The sequence below is a fragment of the Bos taurus genome, chromosome 28 (assembly GCF_002263795.3).
Source record: "Bos taurus isolate L1 Dominette 01449 registration number 42190680 breed Hereford chromosome 28, ARS-UCD2.0, whole genome shotgun sequence".
NCBI classification, from domain to species: Eukaryota; Metazoa; Chordata; class Mammalia; order Artiodactyla; family Bovidae; genus Bos; species Bos taurus.
In genome coordinates, this window is record NC_037355.1 from 4,776,548 (window position 1) to 4,802,946 (window position 26,399).

Sequence of the window (26,399 nt, forward strand, 5' to 3'; positions counted from 1 at the left end):
TGAAGCACCCACACACGTGGACGTGGGGGGGGCAGACCTTCTAGGATCAGGAAGACCCCAACGGCAAAGCATCGTCAAGTAAAGAAAATAAAAAATACGATGAATGCCCTCGACAAATTTAACTCTTTAATGGGTGGGAGACCGGGATTTAGAATTCTTGGATCCCTTGTATTCTGTGCTGGAAAGTAGAGGTGAGGGAGAGAGCTGCCACAGCCCCTGGCCTCCCCATCCTTGCCCGTCTCTATCATCTGTCACCACAAGCACCTCCCATACGAGTGTTGGACAGCCAGCTTGCATGTCCTAGCTCTGGCCACTCCTCTGTGTGGCCTGAGGCCCCTTTCTGGAAGGAGAGGGGGTTTCCTCTGGACTCTGGGCATACTGTGGGCACAGGGCTTTCTTGTACTCGTCGTAATGCAATCTTGGATTCAAGAACTTTGGAGGATGAGTTGCTTCAGGGCAGAAGCAAGGGATTCCATCCAGGCTGTTTTCCTGTAAGATTTTATATTACAGGAATATAATATATATTATAGTATGTGATTTATTGGTATTATTATTATAATGCTCGGTCCCTCCACACCTGGCTTGCGTTTGTCCTGATGAAGCAGATATGCAAACGTTCATACTTTTCCCCTGTTAGTTTTGTAAAACTATTTTATCACCCATGCATCGTCTGAGCGTTGAAGGAAGGGACAGGCATGTTTGTTTGGCGTTCGGCTTCTGACAAGATTTGGTCCATAAGCAAGAAGTGCCCAGCGGGTGTGGACTGGTTGTGGGGCCGCGTGATTTTGACCCACGGACCTGGATGTGGGCACCCTGTGTGTGTTCAGGGTGGAACCTCAGAGCCAACTGAAAACCCACTTCTTCTGTAAAAGGCTTGAGAAAATAAGGCCATGAAAAAACTGTAGTGTTTTTCCAAAGTGCATGTATTAATAGAAGATTTACTGGGATAATCATTGCATTCCACCATGACGTAGAGTTTCCATCTGGTCTTCTCAGGGGTGTCTTGTTGAGGTGTCTGATCTCGTGGGGAGAGACGGGGTACTGTGAGCTGGGCCCTGGGGCTGAGTTGGATGTGCTCATGCCTGGGCGGTGAGTGACATGCACGGATTGGACAGGCACGCTCCTCGATCAGAACCTCGTGTGGAACCAGACTCCAGGTTTCCCACTTGGGGTGTACTGCTGGTCCCTGTCTGGCCTTTATTTAGGAAGTAAAAAGCCAGTTCACTTGTGGACTTTGTCACAGCCTGTAACAGCTTCCCAGGTGGTGCTAGGGGTAAAGAACCCTCCTGCCAATGCAGGAGACATAAGAGATGTGGGTTAGATCCCTGGGTGGGGAAGATCCTCTGGAAAAGTGCATGGTGACCCACTCCAGTATTCTTGCCTGGAGAATCCCATGGACAGAGGAGCCTGGCAGGCTACAGTCCATAGGGTTGCAAAGAGTCAGACATGACTGACTTAACACGTGCACACACACACGGCCTGTAAGAGGTTGGGAACATCTGTGTGGCCCACACGAAAGGGTGGGTTTTCACTGTTTGGGTGCCTGGCAGGCCAGCACCCGGAGCAGAGATGAGCAGGAGGCCAATGGTCTGTGATGCGGGTGGCCTTGTGGATGGATTAGTGCCTAAGATGCGGGCTTTGAAATCATCCCTCTTTATTTCATTCCTGTCACAACCCTGTGTCTTTTTCCATATGTTTTGCTTTGATTTAGAGACTGAAGTATGCCCTGAGAAGTATGTCCTTCTCAGCTGCAGGTAGCCTGCATGGCCCCCTCTCTCCTTCTCAGGCTGGGCTGCATTTGTGTGTCCTCCACCCTCCAGCCAGGCTGCCTAGGTGGCAGTGCTAAAGAATCTGCCTGCCAATGCAGGAGACAGAGGAGATGCAGATTTGATCCCTGGGTCGGGAAGATCCCCTGGAGGAGGGCATGGCAACCCACTCCAGTAGCCTTGCCGGGAGAATCCCATGGACAGAGAAGCTACAGTCCATGGGGTCGCAAAGGGTGGGACACGACTGAGCGACTAACACTTTCATTTCTTTTTTAATCTTCTATTAATACATGCACTTTGGAAAAACTCTAGTGTTTTTTCACTGCCTTATTTTCTCAAGCCTTTTACAGAAGAAGTGTGCTCTCAGCTGGCTCTGAGATTCCACCCCTAACACACACGCTCAGGGTGCACACGCCCAGGTCTGTGTCTCCACCCCACAAACGAGCACGCACGTGTGCACCACGCTCCAGTAATTCACTCTTCGAGGACCTCAGTTGCTCAGCATCCTGAGAATCTGTTCTGACTTCTCTTTTTATCAGGCCTGTTGATTCCTTGATATTATTCACGTGTCTTCCTCGTGGTGGCTTCCCCTGCAACCAGCACAGCATTGCCCCCGGGGGGAGAGGCATGAGGTACTAGGCACCTTTTCTGAGCCCAGGACTGTACCGGGCTCTAAGGGTTCAAAGGACGTAGCATCCATGGCTCTAGCAGAGAGCTGGGCGTGGCCAAAGTGACCTCAGTGTCTCTAGGATGGTTGTAAAGGACTGCAGGACCCCAGAGAGGAGGAGAGCATGTGGGAAGAGGGGCTGCAAGGCAAGAGAGCAAGGACGCCATTGGTGGGCAGAGAGCAGAAACATTGGGGAGGCAAAGGGGACAGCAGGAGAGTCTATACTGGCCCAGATTGGTCCCCTGGAGGCGGCGAGGCAAGGGGTGGGGCCTCGGGAGCTGTGAGGACTCCCTCCCCCCTCTGCTGACCTCTGAGTGTCACTTGCACCCCCCTGCCGTGACTGAAGCCTGGCCGCGGTGGCTGCAGCCCTCATTCTTCAGCGTCAGCCGAGGGGGGCAAGGGCCTCTTCACTTAACACGGTTTGGAAACGCTGGGGTAGGAGCCTGATGGCCCCTCAGTGGAGGGCAGACTCTGCTGAGAGAGTGGTAGGGGCTAGGACCTGCTGGCAGGGGCTAGGTTGATGATGAAACTGATGAAGGTATTAGTGATGAAAGCGTTAGTCACTCAGCTGTGTCCGACTCTTTGAGACTCCATGGACTGTAGCCCACCAGGATCCTCTGTCCATGGCATTCTCCAGGCAAGACTACTGGAGTGTATTGCCATTTCCTCCTCCTGGGGGTCTTCCTGACCCAGGGTCTCCTGCATTGCAGGTGGATTCTTTGCCATCTGAGCCACCAGGGAAGCTTGATGATTATTCGAGTTCAAAGAGAAAGGTGTGGTGCAGGGAGACCCTCTCCCCGAGGAGGTGGTCATGGGTGTGATATTCCATGGGGCTGTAAGCACAGGAGTTGATGTTAAAATCTTGCCCTCCCCCTCCCTATCACCACACTGCCAAAATCTGGGTGCAAGTTACTTCCCAAGACGGTGCAGTGGGATACCTCCAACACAGAGACACCGTGTAGCTGGGGATCTTATCAGCTTCACACGGGCCAGTCCTTGCCCTGGAGCATGTTCTGAGTTTTCCAGCCAGCATTCTGGGGTCTCTTTTCCAAGGGCTATAGCTCACACAGACCCTCAGTCCTAGGATGCTTCTGTGGTCAAATAGAGAGAGTCCAGTTTCAAACCTTTAATAGATGTTAAGCCTCAGCTCTAGAGGGAAAAGTACATACTTTCTGTGAAATACAGAAGTCCTTCAGTGAAGTTCATAAATTATGTTCTGTAATAAATGAGCAGCAGTATTGTGTATTTGAAAAAAACGTAGACTCTGGAATTAAGCCGAATGAATTATTTTTATTTATGTTTAATGCATTTTCTTCAGGCTCAGTCTCCTTACCCTCATAAGGGATTTAGAGAGTTACTGCGAAAATTAAAGGCGATAATGCACAAAAGTGAAGCCCCACACCAGCATCTAGTGTGAGCTCACTCTCCTTAGCTTAAGAAGATCAAGGTAATAGATTGGGAGTCTGGGATTAACATATATACACACTACTATATATAAAATAGATAACCAACAAGGACCTACTGTATAGCACAGGGAACTTGACTCAATATTCTGTAACCTAAATGGGAAAATAATCTGAGAAAGAATATATATATGTAACTGAATCGGGCTTCCCTGGTGGCTCAGTGGTAAAGAATCCACCTACAATGCGGGAACCACAGGAGACATGGGTTTGATCCCTGGGTCAGGAAGATCCTCTGGAGGAGGGCACGGCATCCCACTCCAGTAGTTCTTGCCTGGAGAATCCCATGGACAGAGGAACCTAGAGGGCTATAGTTCATAAACTGAAGTGACTTAGCATGCATAACTGAATCACTTTGCTGCATACCTGAAACGAATGCAATATTGTAAATCAACTATGTTCCAATATAAAATAAAAAAATAAAATCAAGAAGATCAAGTGTGGATTTGGACTTAAAATTTTTTAACACGAATGTTTAAGAATATAGTGTTCCACTTTAAAAACAAAGTCCCCAATTCTATTGCTTGTCTGCCTTTAGAAAAGAATGAAGAGAACTAAATCCTGTGAGCGTCGGTGGGGTGTGTGCCATGTTTGAGGGAAGAAAGGAGAAAGAATCAGACTTGAGGGTATAGTCTCAAGTGGAGAGTCCCAGGCAAAACTAGTAAATAGACTTTTTAAGCAACTTACACAATATTGTCAATGGATGTCCAGACCACAGCTCTTCCAAGGATACGCACTAGGAAGGAAGAAAGCAAACCCAAGCCCTTCTGTCAGCAGGGAGAGCTGGGGAGTCGGTGGGAGGGCTTGATTGTCAGGGGTATGTGAGTGGGGGTGGCTAAAGCGGGCAGAACTGACAGAGTTCGCATTTTTCTGTCTTGTTTTCCGTACCGGGAGTGCTTGGTTTTCTTTTTGTCACTGAATAGTGCTGATTTATTAGGCCGTGTGCTTCAAGGGCATGGAGAGATTGCATGTAGGAGCAAGTCTGAACAGGGAAAGTGAGAATTACTGTATCAGATGATACCCAATTAACTGGTGACAAGCCCAGCAGGTGAAATTGGAACCGGGCTTTATCTGTTATGTAGAGTGAGTGCTTGCTGTATAGTTAACTGTTTTTAAACCTGGGGGAGCTTCCCTACTCATTCTCTCCCCTTTCCTCCTGCCCAGGATCCCTTCCCATCTAAGCAGTCACCGTTTCTACTGACATGAGTATCCGGACTGAGTCCCTGAGATGCGCTCTGGGTTCAAGGGTGACAGGGCTTCTCCTGGGGCATCACACAGCGCGGGACTGTGGAGGCGGAAGCATACACATCAACACAGCTCAGAGGAACTGCTTTTACTTTCTTCACGGACAACTGAATCACATTATGATGCTCCAGTTCTGAAAAGGCTTTCCTACCCTCTGCCTTTGAAGTTACCATAATAGCTTGACTCATATCGCCCAAAGGAGAAAATCTGGATGAAGCAGTTAATCTTTACATCCACTGCTGGGAGTGGCCAAGACAGGTGATGGAGGCTCAGAACCTGTGCTTTCGGACCTTCGGACCTGTCTATCTCCTGTAGCCAGCTCGTGCGCTACACTGAGTGATCTACATGTAAGCTCAGGGAAGAGTGATTCAGAAATTATTGGGAAGATAAAGCGATGTGGCGTTAAATGCCTATATTCTAAAACACAAATCTTATTTTATGTGCACCTGATGCTTTGGATTATGCACGCCTCCTCCGGCTTCAGCCAGTGTGGAAAATCCTTTAAGATCTCTACTCAGTCGGTTCCACCCGAAGTCATGTTTAACCCTTCAGGCTGGGCTGAATCTCCTTCCACGGTGCTCCCAGAGTGACAGATGCTTTACCTTTCCATCATTGGACCGAATTCGTTGCTTTTATTAGCTATCTGTTTGTCTGTCTTTATCTCCAAACCTGGTTTTCTCTGGGCTGAGAGCAGTGCCACATTCAAGTCTGTAGCCGCAGTGGCTAACGCACAACCTGGCATGCAGTGGGCACTTCAGAAATGTTAGATGGGTATAAGAATGAGAGTCAGACGGAACCCCAAAGAGAGGTCTGCTCTTTGTTAGCATCTGTTAATTTGGTGGGACCCGCATCTGATCACTTTTCTCTTCTCTGGAAATCTGGTTTCAACATCAGAGAAAATTAACAACAGCACACTGAATGATGTCCTGCTGATGAGAAGTGAGTCCATTGCTAAGTTAGTGATGGTGTTTCTTTAGTTCCAACCCTAGAGGATGTTCACATCAACAGAACTCAGAATAACTGCTTTTACTCTTCATGGATGACTGAATCATATTACGATGCTCCGGTTCTGAAAACTGATAGACCAGTCTGAAGTCTAGGAAGGATTATAGCCTATTTAACTTGGGATCTCTCTCTTGAGAGTTCTATGTGAATGATCACCACATACAGTGATGGCAGGAAAATGCAGTAAAAAAAATCTATAGAGGCAAATAAAATCTTCTTGTAAAACCGCATGAATATGACATTGTGGGAGGAGTGACTCAACCTGAATATAAGACTTGGAAAATTAAGTAATCATTCATTAATCATTTTCTCATTGCAAACTACTTAGAGGGCTTCCCTTGTGGCTCAGTTGGTAAAGAATCCATCTGCAATGGAGATCCAGGTTCAAACCCCGGGTTGGGATGATCCCCTGGAGAAGATCCCCTGGACTACTCACTCCAGTATTCTTGCCTGAGAAATCCCATGGACAGAGGAACCTGGAGGGCTACAGTCCATGGGGTTGTAAAAGTTGGACATGATTTGGTGACTGCACCACCACGAACAATTACTTTGTCTACACTCCTTGGCCTATACTATACACACACACACACACACACACACACACACATATATAATATACACACATGCATATATATCGCATATACATGTATATATGTGGTATGTATATATATATAAGACACACAATGGTAATGTATTTTATTCTGATATATTAGCAGTATTCTTCCCCACAGTTGATGTACAATTAGGTTTCCATCTTTTGATGGCTGTGTTTTGTAATTGCTAGTGCTCTTTGTAACTCTGACTTTTTACAGCAGTCTTTGGCCTGTCCTGAATTTAACATGTTTGAACACCGACTTCATTTTGTTGGCAGCCGAAATTTCACATGCATTTATTCAGTGTGCATTTCCTTACTCCTACTGCGTTCTTTAAAACTGAGGTTGTGATTTGTAACAGTGGGCTCTGGAACTGTCCTTCACTAGCTGTGTGACTTTGGTCCCTTTGTTTCTCTACGCCCAAAATGAGGATAATAATGGCTGCTGCTGCTGCTGCTGCTAAGTCACTTCAGTCCAACTGCACGTCCGTTTTTTCCTGTTGTTCCCTCCCTGGATTTTGGTTGATGCTACTTCACTATTTCATCTCCGTGTCTGGCTTAATTACCCAAGTAAACAGAAGTGCTTCCATTAGCTCATGCGGAAGAATGGTGCTTCAGGTGGTCAGAAGTTTCTCAGAATTCTGAAATTCTTCCTCTTTCACATCTTCCTTCTGGAAGATTTCACTAATGAGAGTTCATCTTATCTAAATTTGTCCTTGAATGATGATCTTTGAAATCTGATGATTTATTTTTGTAAAATGAGGTCCTACCTCACTTGTTACTTATTTTAGAAAACGTCAATAAAATGGGTAATGTTAGAGAAAATTTGTGATTGACGCTAAGCTGATGAGGTCCCTCTGCTTCCATTTTCAACTTTGAGGTTATATTGTACTCATCTCATGATGCTGTCCTTATTAACTGAGGTGGTGGGGCTGAAGCTCTTTGGAACCACTGCGTCATTCAGTCTCATGGCAGGTGTTACTCATTTCCCATGACAAATCCTCCTGTCCTTCTATTACACAAACAAAAGATCTAATACAATGAAACTCAGTTAGACCTTTTTCCACTTGGCATTCTCCTATCTTATCCTGAAAAGGATATTGCTGGTAGCTTGGTAATTTTTTTCATTAGACTTGTAGGGATATTTTTGGATCATCAGTTATGATGAAGATTTACAGAAAATGTTGCTATGCCCTCCAGGGAGTTGTCAATGTTAGCATCTGACTCCACCTTGCTCCCTGGGCCCCTCAAGGCCATGTCTCTTTTATACTTAAACAGTGCCTAGGCTAGTGTATTGCATGAAGTAGGACCCAAATTCCATTCCTGTAACATTGATTTGTGTTTGTGTCATGCACTCTGATAAATGTTTTTGCAGATTTTCTGTGTTTAATGATCAATTGGTTCTTATTTAATTGGATTCATAAAACTATTTCATTCTGATATTTTGGCCTGATTCTGGGTTTCAGATTCCCTTAGCATGTGGGGAGGAGGAAGTGTTCCTGTCTCTTCCCCATCAGGATGCCTGGTGACCCCTGGTCTCCTTTTTCCTTTGGTACTCAGCTTCCCTTGGTGCTGAAACCATTTACCTCAGGTTGGCACTTGAACCCATGTGGCAGGATTCAAACCCAGTCAAAACCCAGGGTCTTCTGAGATCACAGACCTGGTTTCAGGATCTAATGAAGCTCAGGTTCTTTATGTCTCATCACAGAAGAATTCAGTGAGACAAAGTGATAGTAAGAAGTGGATTTATTCAGAGAAAAACACACTCCACAGACATTGTGCAGGCCGTTGCAGAGGGTGAGTGTGGTGACCCTGAAATGTGGTGTGGTTAGTCTTTAGGGGCTGGGTAATATCATAGGCTAATGAGTCGGAGGATTATCCCATCTATTTTGGGGAAGGGGTGGAGATTTCCAGGAACTGGGCCATTGCCCACTTTTTGGTCTTCTGATAGCACCTTGGAATTGTCCTGGTGCCTCTGGGTGTGTCATTTAGCTTGCTGATTGAGGATGACTTATCTGCCATTTTGGACCCATTTGATTCTAATTGGCTTATGTTGTGTGCTTGGGCTGTATCATTCTTTCAGAAGTGCCCTGCTCCCTTCCTTCCTGTTTCAGCATCATCTTTGGTTCTTGGGACCTTGTCTCACCACCATTACTGTTCTCCGTGTCCCTGCTCTAAGATGCTGGGGAAAGGAAGGAGGAAGAGGGAGAGTGAGAAGAAAAGACGAGCTCTGTTCCCAGTGTGTCTGCAGGCATCTTTTAGGAAGTTAAAAACCTAAACTCCCCATCTGCAATCTGGGCCTCTCTGGGAAGGTGATGAGTCAACCCAGGAATGAGTGAGCAAGGCTGGCCTGGGTGATGAGTCCAGGATCCAGCAAAAGCAATCAACACAACATCCTCTGCAGATGGCAGCCTCTGGGCAAGTGGACAAGATGTTCCTGTGGGTCCAGCAGGTCACTAACTAGAGCTTCAAGTGCTGAGATGACTCAAGTATTTACTGCCTGATTTCTTAACAAAATCATTTATAGGGTGTACCTCTGGATTATTTTGAACTTGAGAATATGGCTTTCTTGTCCTCAAGGGAGGTGCTATGAATTGTTGTCCCTTGGATAAAAGGTGCTATCACAGTATAATCATAGTTACATGGAATCATCAAGGTTTTCTTAAGTTACTCTCACTCCCAGTGTGATGACATCTTTCCTCCTTGCTTCAGTTGCCAGGGTCTTCCAAGTGTCCATCTGTAGTTCAGACCTTCTCCAAGGCTCATATATCCAACTTCATACTTGACAGCCCGGCTGGATATCTAATAAACCTAAATTTATCATATTCAAAATTGAACTCTTTTTTAAAGTTTTTCAATTGCTTTGATTTTTTTCCAGCTTTACTGAGGTGTAATTGACAACATGAGATATTTAAAGTGTACAATGTGGTGTCTGATATACATTGTGTAAGAATTTCCCCTCATCGAGTTAATTAACACATATGTTTAATTAACACATATGTTTAAACATAACCTCATATGTTTACCTTTTTTTTTCTTTGATGAGAACACTTAAGTTCTACTTTCTTAGCAAATTTCAATCCACAATTAACTCTTGCTTGTCTCCTCAGATTGGTTTCACCTGAGATCTTCCCATCTTGGTTGATGGTAACCCTGTTTTTATTTCAGGAGCTCAGGGCAAAAATCTTGTACTATAGTCATTCTTGACGTGTCGGTTTTTTACACATGCAAATCCAGTCCATCAAGAACTCCCATTGTCTCTAAAGTATACCTAAAATCTGCCCCTTAGCACCACCTCCTTCTGATGCCCTTGTCTCAGTTCCCATCAGCTGACCTCCCTGTGTCGCTCTGATTCTCTCACTTGCTGCCAGGATCTGTTCTTGGCACAGCAACCAGGAGCCAATTTATTGCCATTCTTTTGCAGTGCTTTGCCATTTCTCTCAGAAGACCCCAAATCCTGACATGCGCTTTCCAGTTACTAGAGCTATGGAACAAATTTTCCACCAACTTAATGACTACCAACTATGTCTTACATGCACAAATTCTGTGAGTGAGGACTTTAGACAGGGAGCAGTGGAGATGGCTTGTCTCTGTTGCATGAAGTCTGGGTGCTCCCTGAGACTGAAAGGCACAGATCATCTGGAAGCTCACTCATTCGCACATCTGGTGAGTGATGCAGGCTGTAGGCTGAGATCTTTGCCTGGCTTTTGGCCTAAACAACTCTGCATGGCTTCTCAGTGTGGCCTGGGCTTCCTCACAGCATGGTGGTTAGGTTCCTAGAAGGAGGAGAAACCCAGATTGGGCCCCTAACCTCAGAAGCTATATAGCATCCTTCCTGTTACACTCAACGGTGGGAACAGTCTTAGCCTGTTCCATTCAAGGGAAAGGGAATAGATTTTCCTGCTTAATGGAGAGTGGCCAAGCTCTAGAAGCATGTGGGGGGCCAGAAAGATCACTGTGGCCGTGTTTGGAAGTAGAGTCTGCCTCAGTAGCCTGTGATTGGACCTGGGCTCTTTCTCTGTCTGCATTGCTTTACCCTGGGGGACCTGCTGCTCAGGCCATGTGTTGCTGGGGCACTCAGGCAGACTCCTGCCTTGGCTGGCCCTCTGCAGCTTTGCCCTCCTCAGCTTGCCGGCTCATGTACTCCCCCCACCATCTTCATGCTTTTATTCGAATGTCAGCTGCTCAGCAGAGCCTACCCTTGTAGCCGCATTCTGATCTCCTTCTCTTGCTTTATAATACTGACCACTCCCTAGTCATCTATGGAATGTTATATATTTATTATTACCCTCTAGAATGAAAGACCCAGGCATCTTTACTGATCCTGTTCACTGGTTTATACTCAGGGCTTACATAACAGTGTGTGGCACATAAAGACATAAAAGATGTGAAACGGAGTGTTTCTGGTTGGAATATTCTGAATTTGTGGTACTTATTCCTAATAAACCAGTGAGATCTCTGCTCTGAGGAACCATATCAGCCACAACTGAATCCTCAGGTTGGCACACAATCTGACACATAGTAGAAACTGAAAACAAATGTTTAACTAATTTATTTGGAGAAAAATTTAGCACAACTTAACTTGTAGGTTTTCTTCTATTTCTTTGCACTGATTACTGAGGAAGGCTTTCTTATCTCTCCTTGCTATTCTTTGGAACTCTGCATTTAGATGGGTGTATCTTTCCCTTTCTCCTTTGCTTTTCTCTTCTCTTCTTTTCACAGCTATTTGTAAGGCCTCCTCAGACAGCCATTTATCAGTGCAAAGAAATAGAGGAAAATAATAGAAGGAAAGACTAAAGATATCTTCAAGAAAACTAGAGATATCAGGGAACATTTCATGCAGAGATGGGCTCAATAAGGACATAAATGATATTGACCTAACAGAAGCAGAAGATATTAAGAAGAGGTGGCAAGAATACACAGAAGAACTGTACAAAAAAGATCTTCATGACCCAGATAATCACAATGTTATGATCACTTGCCTAGAGCCAGACATCCTGGAATATGGCGTCAACTGGGCCTTAGGAAGCATCACTATGAACAAAGCTAGTGGAGGTGATGGAATTCCAGTTGAGCTATTTCAAATCCTAAAAGATGATGCTGTGAAAGTGCTGCACTCAGTATGCCAGCAAATTTGGAAAACTCAGCAGTGGCCACACAACTGGAAAAGGTCAGTTTTCATTCCAATCCCAAAGAAAGGCAATGCCAAAGAATGCTCAGACTACCACACAATTGCACTCATCTCACATGCTAGTAAAGTAATGCTCAAAATTCTCCAAGCCAGGTTCAGCAATACGTGAACCGTGAACTTCCTGATGTTCAAGCTGGTTTTAGAAAAGGCAGAGGAACCAGAGATCAAATTGCCAACATCCACTGGATTATCAAAAAAGCAGAGAGAGTTCCAGAAAAACATCTATTTCTGCTTTATTGGCTATGCCAAAGCCTTTGTGTGGATCACCACAAACTGTGGGAAATCCTTAAACACATGGGAATACCAGACCACCTGACCTGCCTTTTGAGAAATCTGTATGCAGGTCAGGAAGCAACAGTTAGAACTGGACATGGAACAACAGACTGGTTCCAAATCGGGAAAGGAGTACGTCAAGACTGTATATTGTCACTCTGCTTATTTAACTTATATGCAGAATACATCATGAGAAACGCTGGGCTGGATGAAGCACAAGCTGGAATCAAGATTGCCAGGAGAGATATCAATAACCTCAGATATGCAGATGAAACCACCCTTATGCCAGAAAGCAAAGGAGAACTAAAGAGCCTCTTGATGAAAATGAAAGAGGAGAGTAAAAAAGTTGGTGTAAAGCTCAACATTCAGAAAACTAAGATCATGGCATCCATTCCCATCATTTCATGGAAAATAGATGGGAAAACAGTGGAAACAATGATAGACTTTATTTTGGGGGGCTCCAAAATCACTGAAGATGGTGACTGCAGCCATTAAAATTAAAAGACACTCCTTGGAAGAAAAGTTATGACCAGCCTAGACAGCATATTAAAAAGCATATTACTTTGCCAACAAAGGTCCGTCTAGTCAAAGCTATGATTTTTCCAGCGGTCATGTATGGATATGAGAGTTGGACTATTAAGAAAGCTGAGCGCCGAAGAATTGATGCTTTTGAACTGTGGTGTTGGAGAAGATTCTTGAGAGTCCCATGGACTTTAAGGAGATCCAACCAGTCCATCCTAAAGGAAATCAGTCCTGAATATTCATTGGAAGGACTGATGTTGAAGCTGAAACTATAATATTTTGGCCACCGGGTGTGAAGAACTGACTCATTGGAAAAGACCCTGATGATGGGAAAGATTGAAGGTGGGAGGAGAAGGGGATGACAGAGGATGGGATGGTTGGATGGCATCACTGACTCAATGGATGTGAATTTGAGTAAACTCTAGGAGTTGGTGATGGACAGGGAGGCCTGACGTGCTACAGTCCATGGGGTGGCAAAGAGTCAGAAATGACTGACCAACTGAACTGAACTGACTGAACTTGTAGGTTGGTGCAGCACAAGTCAATAAAATAAGAGGCCAACTTAAACAATATATATTTCACTCTGTGTGTTTCTGTTTTAGCTATTAGCTATTAACAACTAATGAACCAGAACTTTTGTTGTATTCCCATCTAAATATTTGCTTTCTTGATGAGGAATTTTAAGTTACTTTTTCCAGTTTCCAGTACAGCCCCTGTACCTCAGTCTATATCAGAGCTTTCTCCCAATGTACCATATCTCCTTTACATTAGTAAAGTGCTTCTTTGGCCCATTGAGCTTTGTGTGGGTGATAGTTTCTCGGTGGTGTTTGACTCTTTGTGAACCCATGGACTGTAGCCTACCAGGCTCCTCCGTCCATGAGATTTCCTAGACAAGAATACTGGAGTAGGTTGCCATTTCCTTCTCCAGGGGATCTTCCTCACCCAAGGATTAGACCTGGGTCTCCTGCATTGCAGGCAGATTCTTTACTGTGTGAGCCACCAGGGAAGCTTTAAGAGTAATCTATTCCTTCAACATTTGGTGTAATGAGGCACTGAGTTTATCTCTAGGAGAAGCTGACCTCACAGCTTGGGAGCTGAGCAGTTAATGCCAACTTATTGGCTGGATCGGATTTCTATTTGAGTTTTAATGAAAGGGTCTGTAATCTTCAGCTACCACTGGTGAAGTTATCTGATTCATTGCTGAGATGGAATGTTCTTCTCACTTTTATGCTCTTTCCCAAACTCTACACCAAGCACTTAGCTACCAAGTGGGCAGTGGGAGGGGCACAGAGTACAATGGGATCCACGCCAGACATGTAAAGAGCTGCCTTTGAAAGCTCGTGGTGAAAGGCCCCACACCTTTTCTCCTGACTCCAGCTCCAGTAGCACCTGGAGGCCTCAGACCCTTTTCAACTCATCCCTCCAGACAGCCCCTCCAGTGGCTTCAGGTGTTTTCCAAACATAGGATGTTATCACTGGCACCTTGACTGTGATCCTTTGAGTTTTGGCTTTTAGTTGAGCAGTTCTGGGTTTTGTTCAGTCTTTGACTCCAGTTGCATTCATTTTGGACTTTTGTTTTGCAGAAACCAGTGTGAAGGTGAATACTATGAAGTACATGGAAATGCTTGAGGAGAAACTGCACAGGTAAGGATGGTAATTTCTTCATCGCAGACTCAATGGTACGTCTGGATTCTTCATTGTAACAAAATTTAGTGAAAGCAAGGAAAAAGGCTAGCCAATTCTGTTATAAATTAGCAAAGTAAAACACACACAAAAAGGAGTTCTTTGAACCCCATAACAGAAGAATCAGGTGTCATACAAACATCTCCCAGCACGTTTTTCTTTTTATAAAATGTAAGTAGATTAAGAAGTTGAAAAGTGTCTGAGGGAGATCACAAGAGAGTTTTCATGTTTCAGAAGAAGAAGAAGAATCTTCCTTGGTATGTTCAATTCAGAATGTATGCCTTGGTCTGTCTTCCTGTTCTTTTAAATGTCTGAAGTGGGTGTTATGGATGTTGACCCGGCGTATATATGTTTTGGAACCATAGAAAAATGCACATCTTAGGTTCTGTTTTGAATCTTGAATCAAAACCAGCATGAAAATTCTTGTGCCTTTTTTTCTTAACCCAATTAGGCATTCAGATTTGAGAAACATTAGGGATGCTGCAGCATGTCAGGATGTTTCTGGATTTTATGGATGTGCACTCATGAAAATAAACCCCAGCCACCAGGCTCTGTTCCTAATTAAGGAAACACGTACAAAAATGTAATACGTGCTTTCTTCCCTGGGACTCATTTAGCTTTATGGAAAATGTTTTGCTACTATTTTGGAAATTGTTAAATAACTCTTTAAATAGGCTATGCCTTAAACCTTTGTCTGCCAGGGTAATGCCGTCGGCTAAAATACTGCTTCTCCCTTAAGATGTTAAGAGGAGCTGCCTTGCTGAGCTCCGCTCTGCAGGGTGAATTCTAATGCGTGGAAAGCAGGTTCTTCCAGCCCCAGAGGTGTGGAGGAACCACGACAAAGGTAGTCAGTAGTGTGTATGGGGTGAGAGAGCGTGCAGGTAAGAGGCATCCTCTGAGAAGAGGTCTCTCCTTCTTAGAAAGGAGGTGCTCCCCTGGCTCAGGTGTGCTGCCCTGGCTGGCACCTGCTCTCCCACATGTTCTGCTGGGGAAGGTTTCTGCACATCCCTTTTGATCTTAACTCTAGTTATCATGCTTTAGCCATAAACAACACACACACACCAAGTGTTCTGTTAGGTGACTGGACGGTAGGTTGGGGTTGTAAGATGTGGGTATGGGTAGAGGGTGCCCATTTATTGTTCTTTTATTGGAGGATAATTGCTTTACAATGTTGTGCTGGTTTCTGCCGTACAACACCGTGAATCAGTCATAATTATACGTATTCCCGCCTTCTTGAGTCTCCCTCCCCCCATACCACCCCCTTGGTCATCACAGAACGCCAACCTCACCTTCCTGTTCTTTAACAGTTTCCCACTAGTTATCTATTTTACACACGCTAGTATATGTCAGTTCCACTCTCTCAACATGCCCTGTCCTCTCCTTCCGCTACTGTATCCAACATCCATTCCCTGTATCTGCACCTCAATTCCTTTTCTGCAAATAGGTCCATCAGTACTGGTTTTCTGGATTCCGTATGTATGTGTTAATATACTGTATTTGTTTTTCTGACTTACTTCATTCTCTGAAACAGGGTCTAGGTTCATCCACCTCACTACAACTGATTCAAATTCATTTCTTTTTATGACTGAGTAATATTCCATTATACATATGTAGCACATCTTCTTTATCCATTCATCTGTTGATGGATATCTGGGTTGCTTCCATGTCCTGGCTATTGTAAACAATACTGCAAAGCACGCCTTTAAAAACTGCAGCTCTATCACTTACCAGCTGCCTAACCTCAGGTAAGCACTCACCTACCTTCAGTTTCTTTATCTATAAAACTGATGGATGGGTGTGTGCATTTTATTGTTCACTGTATATAAAGCACTCTTATGGTCAACTGCCAACAAAGGTTCGTTCCTTTGCCTCCTGCTACTTTCCAACCTTACTTGCCCTAATCGTCAGACTGGCTGAACAGCCATGCACAGCATGCATCCTTTCCCCTCCAAGCCGGGCCCCTCTGCTGCGTATGCAGTCAGGGAACGGCCTTTCACCCAGCTGCTCAGGCCGTCCCACCTAACACCTGTGTGGAACCAGGACCTCCATTCACTACTCCTTCCCTCCTCTGCTCCTTGGAGTCAGTCAGTAGTCCTGCCACGTCAGCCCGTGTAGGATCCTCCTGCCTGCCTGCATTCACCACACTAGTGTGGATCTCCCTGAATGACACTCACAGCTACTTTTTACATTTTTTTCCGTGTCCAATGTTGCCCTTTCTACCCCATTCTCCATCTGATCTTGAGGGAGCATCTTAAAATACAAATCTGGTCCTTATGTATCCCCATCCTCCTAAGGATAAAAGTTACATGTCCCACCGTGGCTTCTGCCATTCTTCCGTGGGAAGAACGGTGGGACGGCCTCTGTGGAGGTCGTTTAGTATCAGCCATCATCACTGGTCGCCAGCCTACTCCATGCCTGCTGATTCCCTTATATTCCTCAATGCCACTGTGGTGTTTTTCTAGAGAGAACGTAATTCAGAATGGAAAATGGTCAAGGGACATTGTTCAGGGAAGAATTCGGTTGAACCATGTGAAATTACTGATATTAGACCATTTTGACCTAGAAAATGACAATTTCTTATGGTTCAACCAAGTATCTAGTGATTTGGAATCATCTGCAATAGGTCAGATGCTACGGCCTGAGACTGGCCAGTCTGCTTCCCCATGACGCACCAGCCCACGTGTGGACATGAGAACTCTCACCTCCTCCTTGGCATATGCTCCAGGGGGCTCTCTTATCTCCACCCTACCAGCTCTCCATCTGTATAAGCCTTGTTCATCCTTCACGTTTTAGACATCTTCTCTTTGAAGCCCTCCATAACTCCCCAGGACCAAGTCATATGCTTGCACTGAATTATTTTCAAAGTGCTTAATGTCAGGTATGGAAGATTACATGTCTTGTTCTGAATGTATCCTCAGTGATTTGATAGGTTAGAACAGTTTAGAGTGGCAAAAGATATTTGCTGAACGAATAATTGAATAGACGAATGAATGCTGCCAATCTGTAGACACCTCGGTGTCATATCTGTCACCTCTCCAGCCTTGTGAATGCATGAAAGACAGATGTTTGTGACTTGGGATCCGTCAGCCATCTCCAGGGACCAGGATGGTGGCTGGCCATCTTCCAGCCTACTTCCTAAGGGCTCTTTCCATGACTGTTTCAAGTTTGAGAAGGTCTGGCCCACATTTGTTTGAACTGTTGTGGTGGAAACACACGAAGAGACAGGAGAAAAGGCAGTGGGGTCTGTGATCTCTAAGCAGTGGACAAGGAGCAGACAGAGGCTGGGAACTGGTGTGCCCCCAGGGGCATGCTGGCTAATTACTGCTGCCTCAAAGCAGGAGGCCAGTCTGGGGGCCACGGAAGTGTGGTCATGGTTGGCCTCTCCCTCCCAACACAGAACCACCCTCCCTACCAGGCTTGATGAGTGATAGTTGCACAATCCCGCTACAGTCAGTTCTTTCTAAGAGAATCAATGTTTTAAAGCACAAAAGCAGTTTTTAGCCCTTGCATTGGAGAAGGAAATGGCAACCCACTCCAGTGGTCTTGCCTGGAGAATCCCAGGGATGGGGAAGCCTCATGGGCTGCCATCTATGGGGTCGCACAGAGTCGGACACGACTGAAGTGACTTAGCATAGCATAGCATGGTTTGCATCATGGTGGCTACTCAATTAATATTGCAAGATGTTGACAAAAGCAAGGTGATAGATGCCGATGAAAATCTTTGTTTTTTATTTGCAGTGTTTGTAGTGTCTCTTGAACTTACAGGGGTTTAGAAGGACAGTCGCTGATAAATGAATGAACTGCTCATTTCCCGTTAGAAAGTTGTTGAGGACACACTTTATCATCAGTGTCACCACGAGATTTGGATCTGACCAGTCGTGATTTTAGGGCTTCCCTGGTGGCCCAGTTGGTAAAGAATCTGCCTGCAGTGCAGGAGACCTGGATTTGAACCCTGAGGCAGGAAGATTCCCTGGAGAAGGAAATGGCAACCCACTCCAGTATTCTTGCCTGGAGAATCCCATGAACAAAGGAGCCTGGCCGGCTACAGTCTATAGGGGTTGCAAGAGTTGGACACGACTTGGCAACTAAACTACCACAGTCATGATTTTGGAGACACACCTAAATGACAACTACATCTTTGGTGAGACCTGGTCACTCAGGTACTGAGACAAACTGGGGTGGGTTCAATGTCCCTCTTTCTATCAAGAAAGTCAAATGAATCAGAAATTAGGAAATAACTGATGCTGTCAGCAGCCCAAAGGGATCTCCTCACAGTACAGAACGAAGGCAATGGCACCCCACTCCAGTACTCTTGCCTGGAAAATCCCATGGATGGAGGAGCCTGGTGGGCTGCCGTCCGTGGGGTCGCTAAGAGTCAGACACGACTGAGCGACTTCACTTTCACTTTTCCCTTTCATGCATTGGAGAAGGAAATGGCAACCCACTCCAGTGTTCTTGCCTGGAGAATCCCAGGGACAGGGGAGCCTGATGGGCTGCCGTCTATGGGGTCGCATGGAGTCGGACACGACTGAAGCGACTTAGCAGCAGTAGCAGCAGCAGTATATAGTAAACGAATAATTTGCCTTTTGATAATCTGAGTTATATAAAAAAGGGAATTTCCCTCTAAATTTGAATGCTCGTAAAAGCATTAAGATTTTTTAAAAACCTGATTTTTAAAACCGTGATTTTATTTGCTGTCAGTGTTAATGCTGCCAAATATTTGATGCACCTAAAATTATCTCAATTATGTTATTTCATATGCTCTGAATGTCTATTCCATCAAGTATAGTTGTAAATAGGTCAATAGTAAAATCATTATTTGTAAATTACACCCATAAACTCTTTATTTCATGTAACATACATGAAACTAACATGCGTTCTCAGTCCTGTCCAACTCTTAGCGACCCCATGGACTGTAGCCTGCCAGGCTCCTCTGTCCATGGGATTTTTCAGGCAACAATATTGGAGTGGGTTGCCATTTCCTCCTCCAGGGATATATACACATACGTGGGTTTATATACACATACACAAACATACAATCTTGCATTTGAAAAATAAACATTTCATAGTTATTATATTTATTTGGAAAATTCCCTTTTAGTAACATGGCACTGAATGAAAACTCATGGATAAGAAGCAGGTGATATTCTTTGCTTTACATCCAACCTTATGATTGGGGTTATTTGGAGGCTGGGGAGAATCTGGCTTATTATTTCTCTATCAGTGAAAGGCAGAGAAACTACAAACCTCTGGCAAATACACCTGTTCTCAAGAAGAAAATGAACTGATGACAAAAAATCTGAGTTCTAAGTTAGGTGCATGTATGTTGCTGCTCCCTGTTCTACAAAGGAGATGGGATTTGTGGATTTTCCCTCACCTGTTTCAGAGGTGTCCCACCTCCGCCTTCTCTACAGCCAAGGAACCAGGAGGGTGGCTGCCGTCAGTTACAGGGATCATGGTCATTTCACAGACCCACTCCCTCTGGGATTTCCCCTCTGTTCCCACTGCTGCTGCTCATTAAAGCATGTAATACCTCCTTCCTCCTGTCCCCCTACGCCCTGATTCAGTACACTCTGCCTCAGCAGCCAAAGTGACTTTGTTACTGCTCTGCTTACAATCCTTCTAGGCTCTTTTGCATCTGGCATAAATCCCACAATCCCCATCCAGGCTCCCAGGGCTCCCCACGAGGGAACTTCAGCCTGCTGTCCACCTTGTCACTGTGATCCCCACCCTCACTGGGTGCTCAGTGCTCCAGAGGAACCTGTGCTCTCAGTTCCCCAATTCACCCCCAGCATCATTTTGGGGAAGTCCTCCCATGCCAGCTCCTGGGTGCACACTCACCCCCAGACTCAGTACAATACCTCTTCTCTCCAGGGCCTCTCTGGCCTCTTCTTGCTTCCTTCTTGCTTCCCACAATGGGAGTCACTTATAGCAATCTGTTGCATTGACTTCTGTTTTATTCTCTTGGACTGTGAGCTCCTTGAGAATGAATGGGTTCCAGGCCAAGCTTGCTTTGTGTTCCAAATGGCTGGCATGCTGTTTGGCATGGGGTAAATATTCAATAAAATTAAGAATGCAAGAGTGGATAGATAAATAGCTATTGTATCTTAAAATGTTATTTTCAACTATTCAATTCAAAAAATTAAGGCAGCCTAAGAAGATGCAATGCTCCATAAATCCATTTGTCTTGCCATAAAATCTTCAGTTCAGTTCAGTCACTCAGTCGTGTCCGACTCTTTTTGACCCCATGAATCGCAGCACGCCAGGCCTCCCTGTCCATCACCATCTCCCAGAGTTCACTCAGACTCACATCCATCGAGTCAGTGATGCCATCCAGCCATCTCATCCTCTGTCGTCCCCTTCTCCTCCTGCCCCCAATACCTCCCAGCATCAGGGTCTTTTCCAATGAGTCAACTCTTTGCATGAGGTGGCCAAAGTACTGGAGTTTCAGCTTTAGCATCATTCCTTCCAAAGAAATCCCAGGGCTGATCTCCTTCAGAATGGACTGGTTGGATCTCCTTGCAGTCCAAGGGACTCTCAAGAGTCTTCTCCAACACCACAGTTCAAAAGCATCAATTCTTCAGCGCTCAGCCTTGTTCACAGTCCAACTCTCACATCCATACATGACCACAGGAAAAACCATAGCCCTGACTAGACGGACCTTTGTTGGCAAAGTAATGTCTCTGCTTTTGAATATGCTATCTAGGTTGGTCATAACTTTCCTTCCAAGGAGTAAGCGTCTTTTAATTTCATGGCCACAGTCATTTTGGAGCCCCAAAAGAATAAAGTCTGACAGTGTTTCCACTGTTTCCCCATCTATTTCCCGTGAAGTGATGAGACTGGATGCCATGATCTTCGTTTTCTGAATGTTGAACTTTAAGCCAACTTTTTCACTCTCCACTTTCACTTTCATCAAGAGGTTTTTTAGGTCCTCGGGAAAAAATCTACTCTTAACAAGTCTTCTCCACTTCTTCTTACTCCTTAGGTTATTGTTTCCAGAGGTATTATAGTAATTAAGCATGATATTTTGGCTTCACTCATTTTCGCTTACAGCTGAACCTTGCTTGAATTTCTGTTTTCTCAATTATTATTATTTGGGGGTTATATTTGTTCATTTGTTTTATTTTTTAGATTCCACATAAAAGTGAAAGCATACAGAATTTATCTTTTTCCATCTGACCTATTTCACTAAGCATAATACCAACCCAACCTCCACCCGGCATGCTCCATACATGTTGCAAATGGCCAAATTTCATTCTTTTTTAATGGCTGAGTAATATTCTATTGTATATAGAAGATGTGGTATCTGTTTTCTCAAATATTACATATTCTGTCTTAACTCTTTCTCAAAGAGGCAAAAGGAATATTCAGAGGTCTTGTAGATGAATTTCATTTTCATTGATTCTATGTTTTCAGTTCAGTTCAGTCACTCAGTCATGTCCGACTCTTTGTGACCCCATGCACTACAGCATGCCAGGCTTTCCTGTCTGTCACCAACTTCTGGAGTTTGCTCAAACTCATGTCCATTGAGTTGGTGATGCCATCCAACCATCTCATCCTCTGTCGACCCCTTCTTCTTTCCCAGTCTTCAATCTTTCCCAGCATCAGGGTCTTTTCCAGTGAGTCAGTTCTTCACATCAGGTGGCCAAAGTATTGGAGCTTCAGCTTCAGCATCAGTCCTTCCAATGAATATTCAGGACTGATTTCCTTTAGGATGGACTGGTTTGATCTCCTTGTAGTCCAAGGGACTCTCAAGAGTCTTCTCCAACACCACAGTTCAAAAGCATCAATTCTTTGGTGCTCAGCTTTCTTAGTAGTCCAACTCTCACATCCATACATGACTACTGGAAAAACAATAGGTTTGACTAGATGGACCTTTGTTGGCAAAGTAATATCTCTGCTTTTTAATATGCTGTCTAGGTTGGTCATAACTTTCCTTCCAAGGAGCAAATGTCTTTTGATTTCATGGCTTTAGTCACCATCTGCAGTGATTTTGGAGCCCAAGAAAATAAAGTCTGTCACTGTTTTTATTGTTTCCCCATCTATTTCCCATGAAGTGATGGGACCGGATGCCATGACCTTTGTTTTTTGAAGGTTGAGTTTTAAGCCAGCTTTTTCCACTCTTCCTTTTCACCTCCATGGAGAAGCTCTTTAGTTCTTCTTTGCTTTCTGCCATAAGGGTGGTGTCGTCTGTGTATGTGAGGTTATTGATATTTCTGCCAACTTTTATCTTGTATCTAAACATGTATGGAAGTAATTTATCATTGTCCAATGGTCAGCTCACCTTTGTGGCTCGTGGGCACCAAGCCCTCCACCCTACGTCTCCGCTTAGACTTGTGGAATCTCTTGTATACATTCCTGATAGTAAAATTTCTCTTTTTTCTACATTTTCCCCCCAAAGTTAGATGTTAAAAACTGCCACAAAATATAGGTGCAGCTTAGTGGATTATAGGTTGTTTCCTTGTACTCTTCTGCATTTCTCAAGTAGGTTTTTTTTTGAATATGCATACTTTCACAATCAGAGAAGAAAGCAGAAAAATCATTAAAGTCTGTTTCGAATATGGCAGTAATTAGATACTTTTTTTTTTATAGGCCTTCTTAGCATGAGAGGGACAATCAAAAACTCCTTGATCTTAACCTGAAATTTACTTAGAGACTGATATATTTTTCCAAAGGTGGTTTGGTTCTTTTTTTAAAATTAATGTTTACTTTCTGTTTATCTTGCAATTTCAATATATTCAGCCTACAGGGAAGTGGTAGCTCAGGGAATTCACTCTGCCTGGTGGCTAGCAGAGAGAGGAGCTCTATAGTGGCTCCAGCCTGGACCCTACCACCTTCCTAGCTTGTCTGTCTGGACAGCTCTGCCTTCAGCCCAGTCATTTGTGGGCAAAGCTGTCCTGTGTTCTAAGCCAACACAGTGTGCCATGTGGAGGACATCAGGAGACTAAGGCATCATTTCTGTGCCCACAGGGCGTGCCATCTGGAGGGGGAGCAGCACTGTGCACATGCACCTCAGGGTTTAAAGTGTGCTCCCTCACCTGAGGCTCCAGGAACCCATCAGTCAAGGCTAAAAGCAAGTGTTGGTGACCAGGTGCCCACCGTCTCAGGAAGATGGGAATTAGGGCTGAAGATGGGGTCTCTAGAACACTTGTTTCCATGACAGCTGCATATGAGACAGTCCCCTAGGATGCGGGGAGAACACGTTCGCATTTATGTTTCACTTTTTCATTTCACTCATTTAAGTTTTGTCTTTGAACAGTTTTATATGTGTAGTGGTTGTTGTTGTTTTTAAGTTGCTCAGTCGTGTCTGACTCTTTGCAACCCCATGGACTGCAGCACGCCAGGCTTCCCTGTCTTTCACTATCTCCTGGAGTTTGCTCAAATTCATGTCCATTGAGTCGGTGATGCTATCTAACCATCTCATCCTCTGCCGCCCTCTTCTTCTTTTACCTTTAATCTTTCCCAGCATCAGGGTCTTTTCCAATGAGTCCGCTCTTCGCATCCAGCGGCCAGTGTATTGGCGCTTCAGTGTATAGCAGTGCCTGCATACAATTTATCAAATGTGCGAGTGTATATTTGTCATTTTCTCACTGATGAGTGCCTGCATAAAAAAAAAAAAAAAATCAGAGACAGTGCTGAATTAGTGTTCACTTATTTTCCAATACTGAGTCCGATGTCACATTCAGTATATGACCATGCTATGCAGCAACCCTCTTTGTCTTCACATCCGCAGAGGAAAAAAGGAGTTAATTTTGTAAGAGTAGAGCCGACTCTCAGATGACACAAAGAAGATGAAAGAGGTATGGGGAGGGAGGAGGGAGGAGGGTTCAGGATGGGGAACACATGTATACCTGTGACGGATCCATTTCGATATTTGGCAAAACTAATACAATATTGTAAAGTTTAAAAATAAAATTAAATTAAAAAAAAAAAAAAGAAGATGAAAGAGGCAGAGGCATGCAGACAGAAAGGGCAGGATTACAAACAGCATGAGAGAGGGATTTAAAATGTGGAGCTGTTGTTAACTCAGGCAGGAATTCAGGAGCCTTGTTCAGGTGTGTGGTCCTCAAGAGCATAATAGCTGACGGCCCAGGCGGCGGCTTATCCGGGGAGTGTGGTCCACACTTGACTGAGCGTCACTTGCTTCCCAACAGGAGTTTAACAATGAACAGAATTCTTTGGGGTTCCACATAGAATGTTCTTTATTCTGAATTATGCAAGGCGATTTTGACGTTTCTGTGCACCTGGAACAATCCATTTTCAACCCACATTGACCTTATTTCAAAGGCTGTTGAGGGAAGTGACTGTAAGAAGTGGCAGCCAGCAGACAGGCGACCGGCTGCCATGGGAACCCCTGCCCCCCCAGGTGCAAAGAGAGAGAGAGCTGGATGCCCCCGTCTGCATTTTGCACTTTGGTTTTATTGTTTTGCTTCTGACCTTGGCCTTCCTCCTCCCCTTCTTGACAGGCACAAGTCAGACATGCTCCTCTCTCCTCAGACTCACTGCTTCTCCACGGCCTCATGCTGTTTGTTCCTCCTCCGTCTCGGGAAGGCAGGGTCTCAGCTTCTCTCTTTTCCCGCCTCGGTTTGCCGGGTCCCTCCTGTGTTCACCTCCGGCCTCAGCTGGGAGCTGTTTGTGTTTGCGTCAGCTCGATTTCTTTCCTCTTTGTCTGTCTTCGTCCATCTCTCGGTCTTTGTCTCTTTGTCTCTCTGTGTGTCTCTCTGTCTCTCTCTGTTCCTTTGTCTCTTCATGCTCTGTCTCTCTATCACTCTGTTTCTTTCTCTGCTTCCTTCTGTGTTGTGCTCAGTTACTCAGTCATGTCTGACCCTTTGCAACCCCATGGACTGTAGCCCACCAGGCTCCTCTGTCCATGGAATTCTCCAGGCAAGAACACTGGAGTGGGTTGTCATCTCCTCCTCCAGGAGATCTAGCCAACTTAGGAATTGAACCTGCATCTCCTGCCTTGTGAGGCCGCTTCTTTACCACTGTGCCACCTGGGAAGCTCCCATACTACACTTGATCTTAGTTTCTATCTCTCTCTGTTTCTCTGTCTCTCTATCTCTGTCGCTTTATCTCTCTGTGTCTCTTTGTCACTCTGTCTCTCTCTGCCTCTCCCTATCTCTCTCTGCCTCTGCCTCCTTACTAGCAGAAGGAGACGTATAGTGTGCAGAGGCTAGGAAGTAAAGATATCACCCCTTTCATTCCTGCCTGTTGTGCCATCTCTCTCCTGCATTGACTCCTGTCTATCCATTCCAGACTGTATTAAGGAGGTGCTGCCCACAGTGTTTCCATCCTCTGGCTCCTGTCTTGTCTCCTGTCTATTTCTTGCCTGTCCTTCAACTGCACTGTCTTGGGACATGAACTTCCTTTTTGTGTCCATGTTCTGCCTTCTCACATCAGTTGCCCGCTTGGGGCTCTGTCTGTCCACCCAGAAGATGCTGTGACTTCATCCACTGTGGACAGAGATACTTTAGCAAGTCCATGTTTCCTTCTAAAACCAGATGGGTTGATCTGACACATCATAGACACTAAAGCCTTCATGGAAATATTCGTTGTTAGATTTGCCCACTTTTGAATATTGAAACAATTTGGTTATACTATCTAATTTTCCAGGGGAGACAAGGATCTAGAATATCTTACTATTTTGAGGGGACTTTGCTAGTGGTTAAAAAATCCACCTTGCAGTGCAGAGGACATGGGTTTGATCCCAGGTTGGGGAACTGAGATCCCACGTGTTGAGAAACAGCTAAACCCAAATGCAACATCTATATTGCGCATCTGTACTGCGACAAAAGAAAGGTCCTGTGTGCTGCAACCAAGACCCAAGGCAGCTAAATAAATAAATATTAGAAAAAATTAAATAAAATACCTTACTATTTTGAGATTCAAACTGATAAGACATCTTAAAGCACTTAATTCTACAAAGGTCTGTATAATCTTTAACATGTAACCATTGATCGTTCATATCAAGAGGCTCTTAGTTCCTCTTTAC

At 44.7% G+C, this 26,399-nt stretch overlaps 1 protein-coding gene across 5 annotated transcripts in view; it reads left to right on the forward strand.

Moving 5' to 3' along the window:
* The window catches only part of DISC1 (DISC1 scaffold protein), a 430,685-nt gene that overhangs the window by 321,983 nt on the left and 82,303 nt on the right, over window positions 1–26,399 (forward strand). For 3 of the 5 annotated variants that reach the window (XM_059882643.1, XM_059882639.1, XM_059882640.1), the window contains one exon: window positions 14,308–14,368. In XM_059882643.1, coding sequence (XP_059738626.1) covers window position 14,308 — 1 coding nt within the window. In that variant the 3' untranslated portion in view covers window positions 14,309–14,368. Of the gene's footprint in view, window positions 1–5,060; window positions 5,489–14,307; window positions 14,369–26,399 lie in introns of those variants that run through there. The other 2 variants (XM_059882642.1, XM_059882641.1) reach the window with 1 other exon arrangement.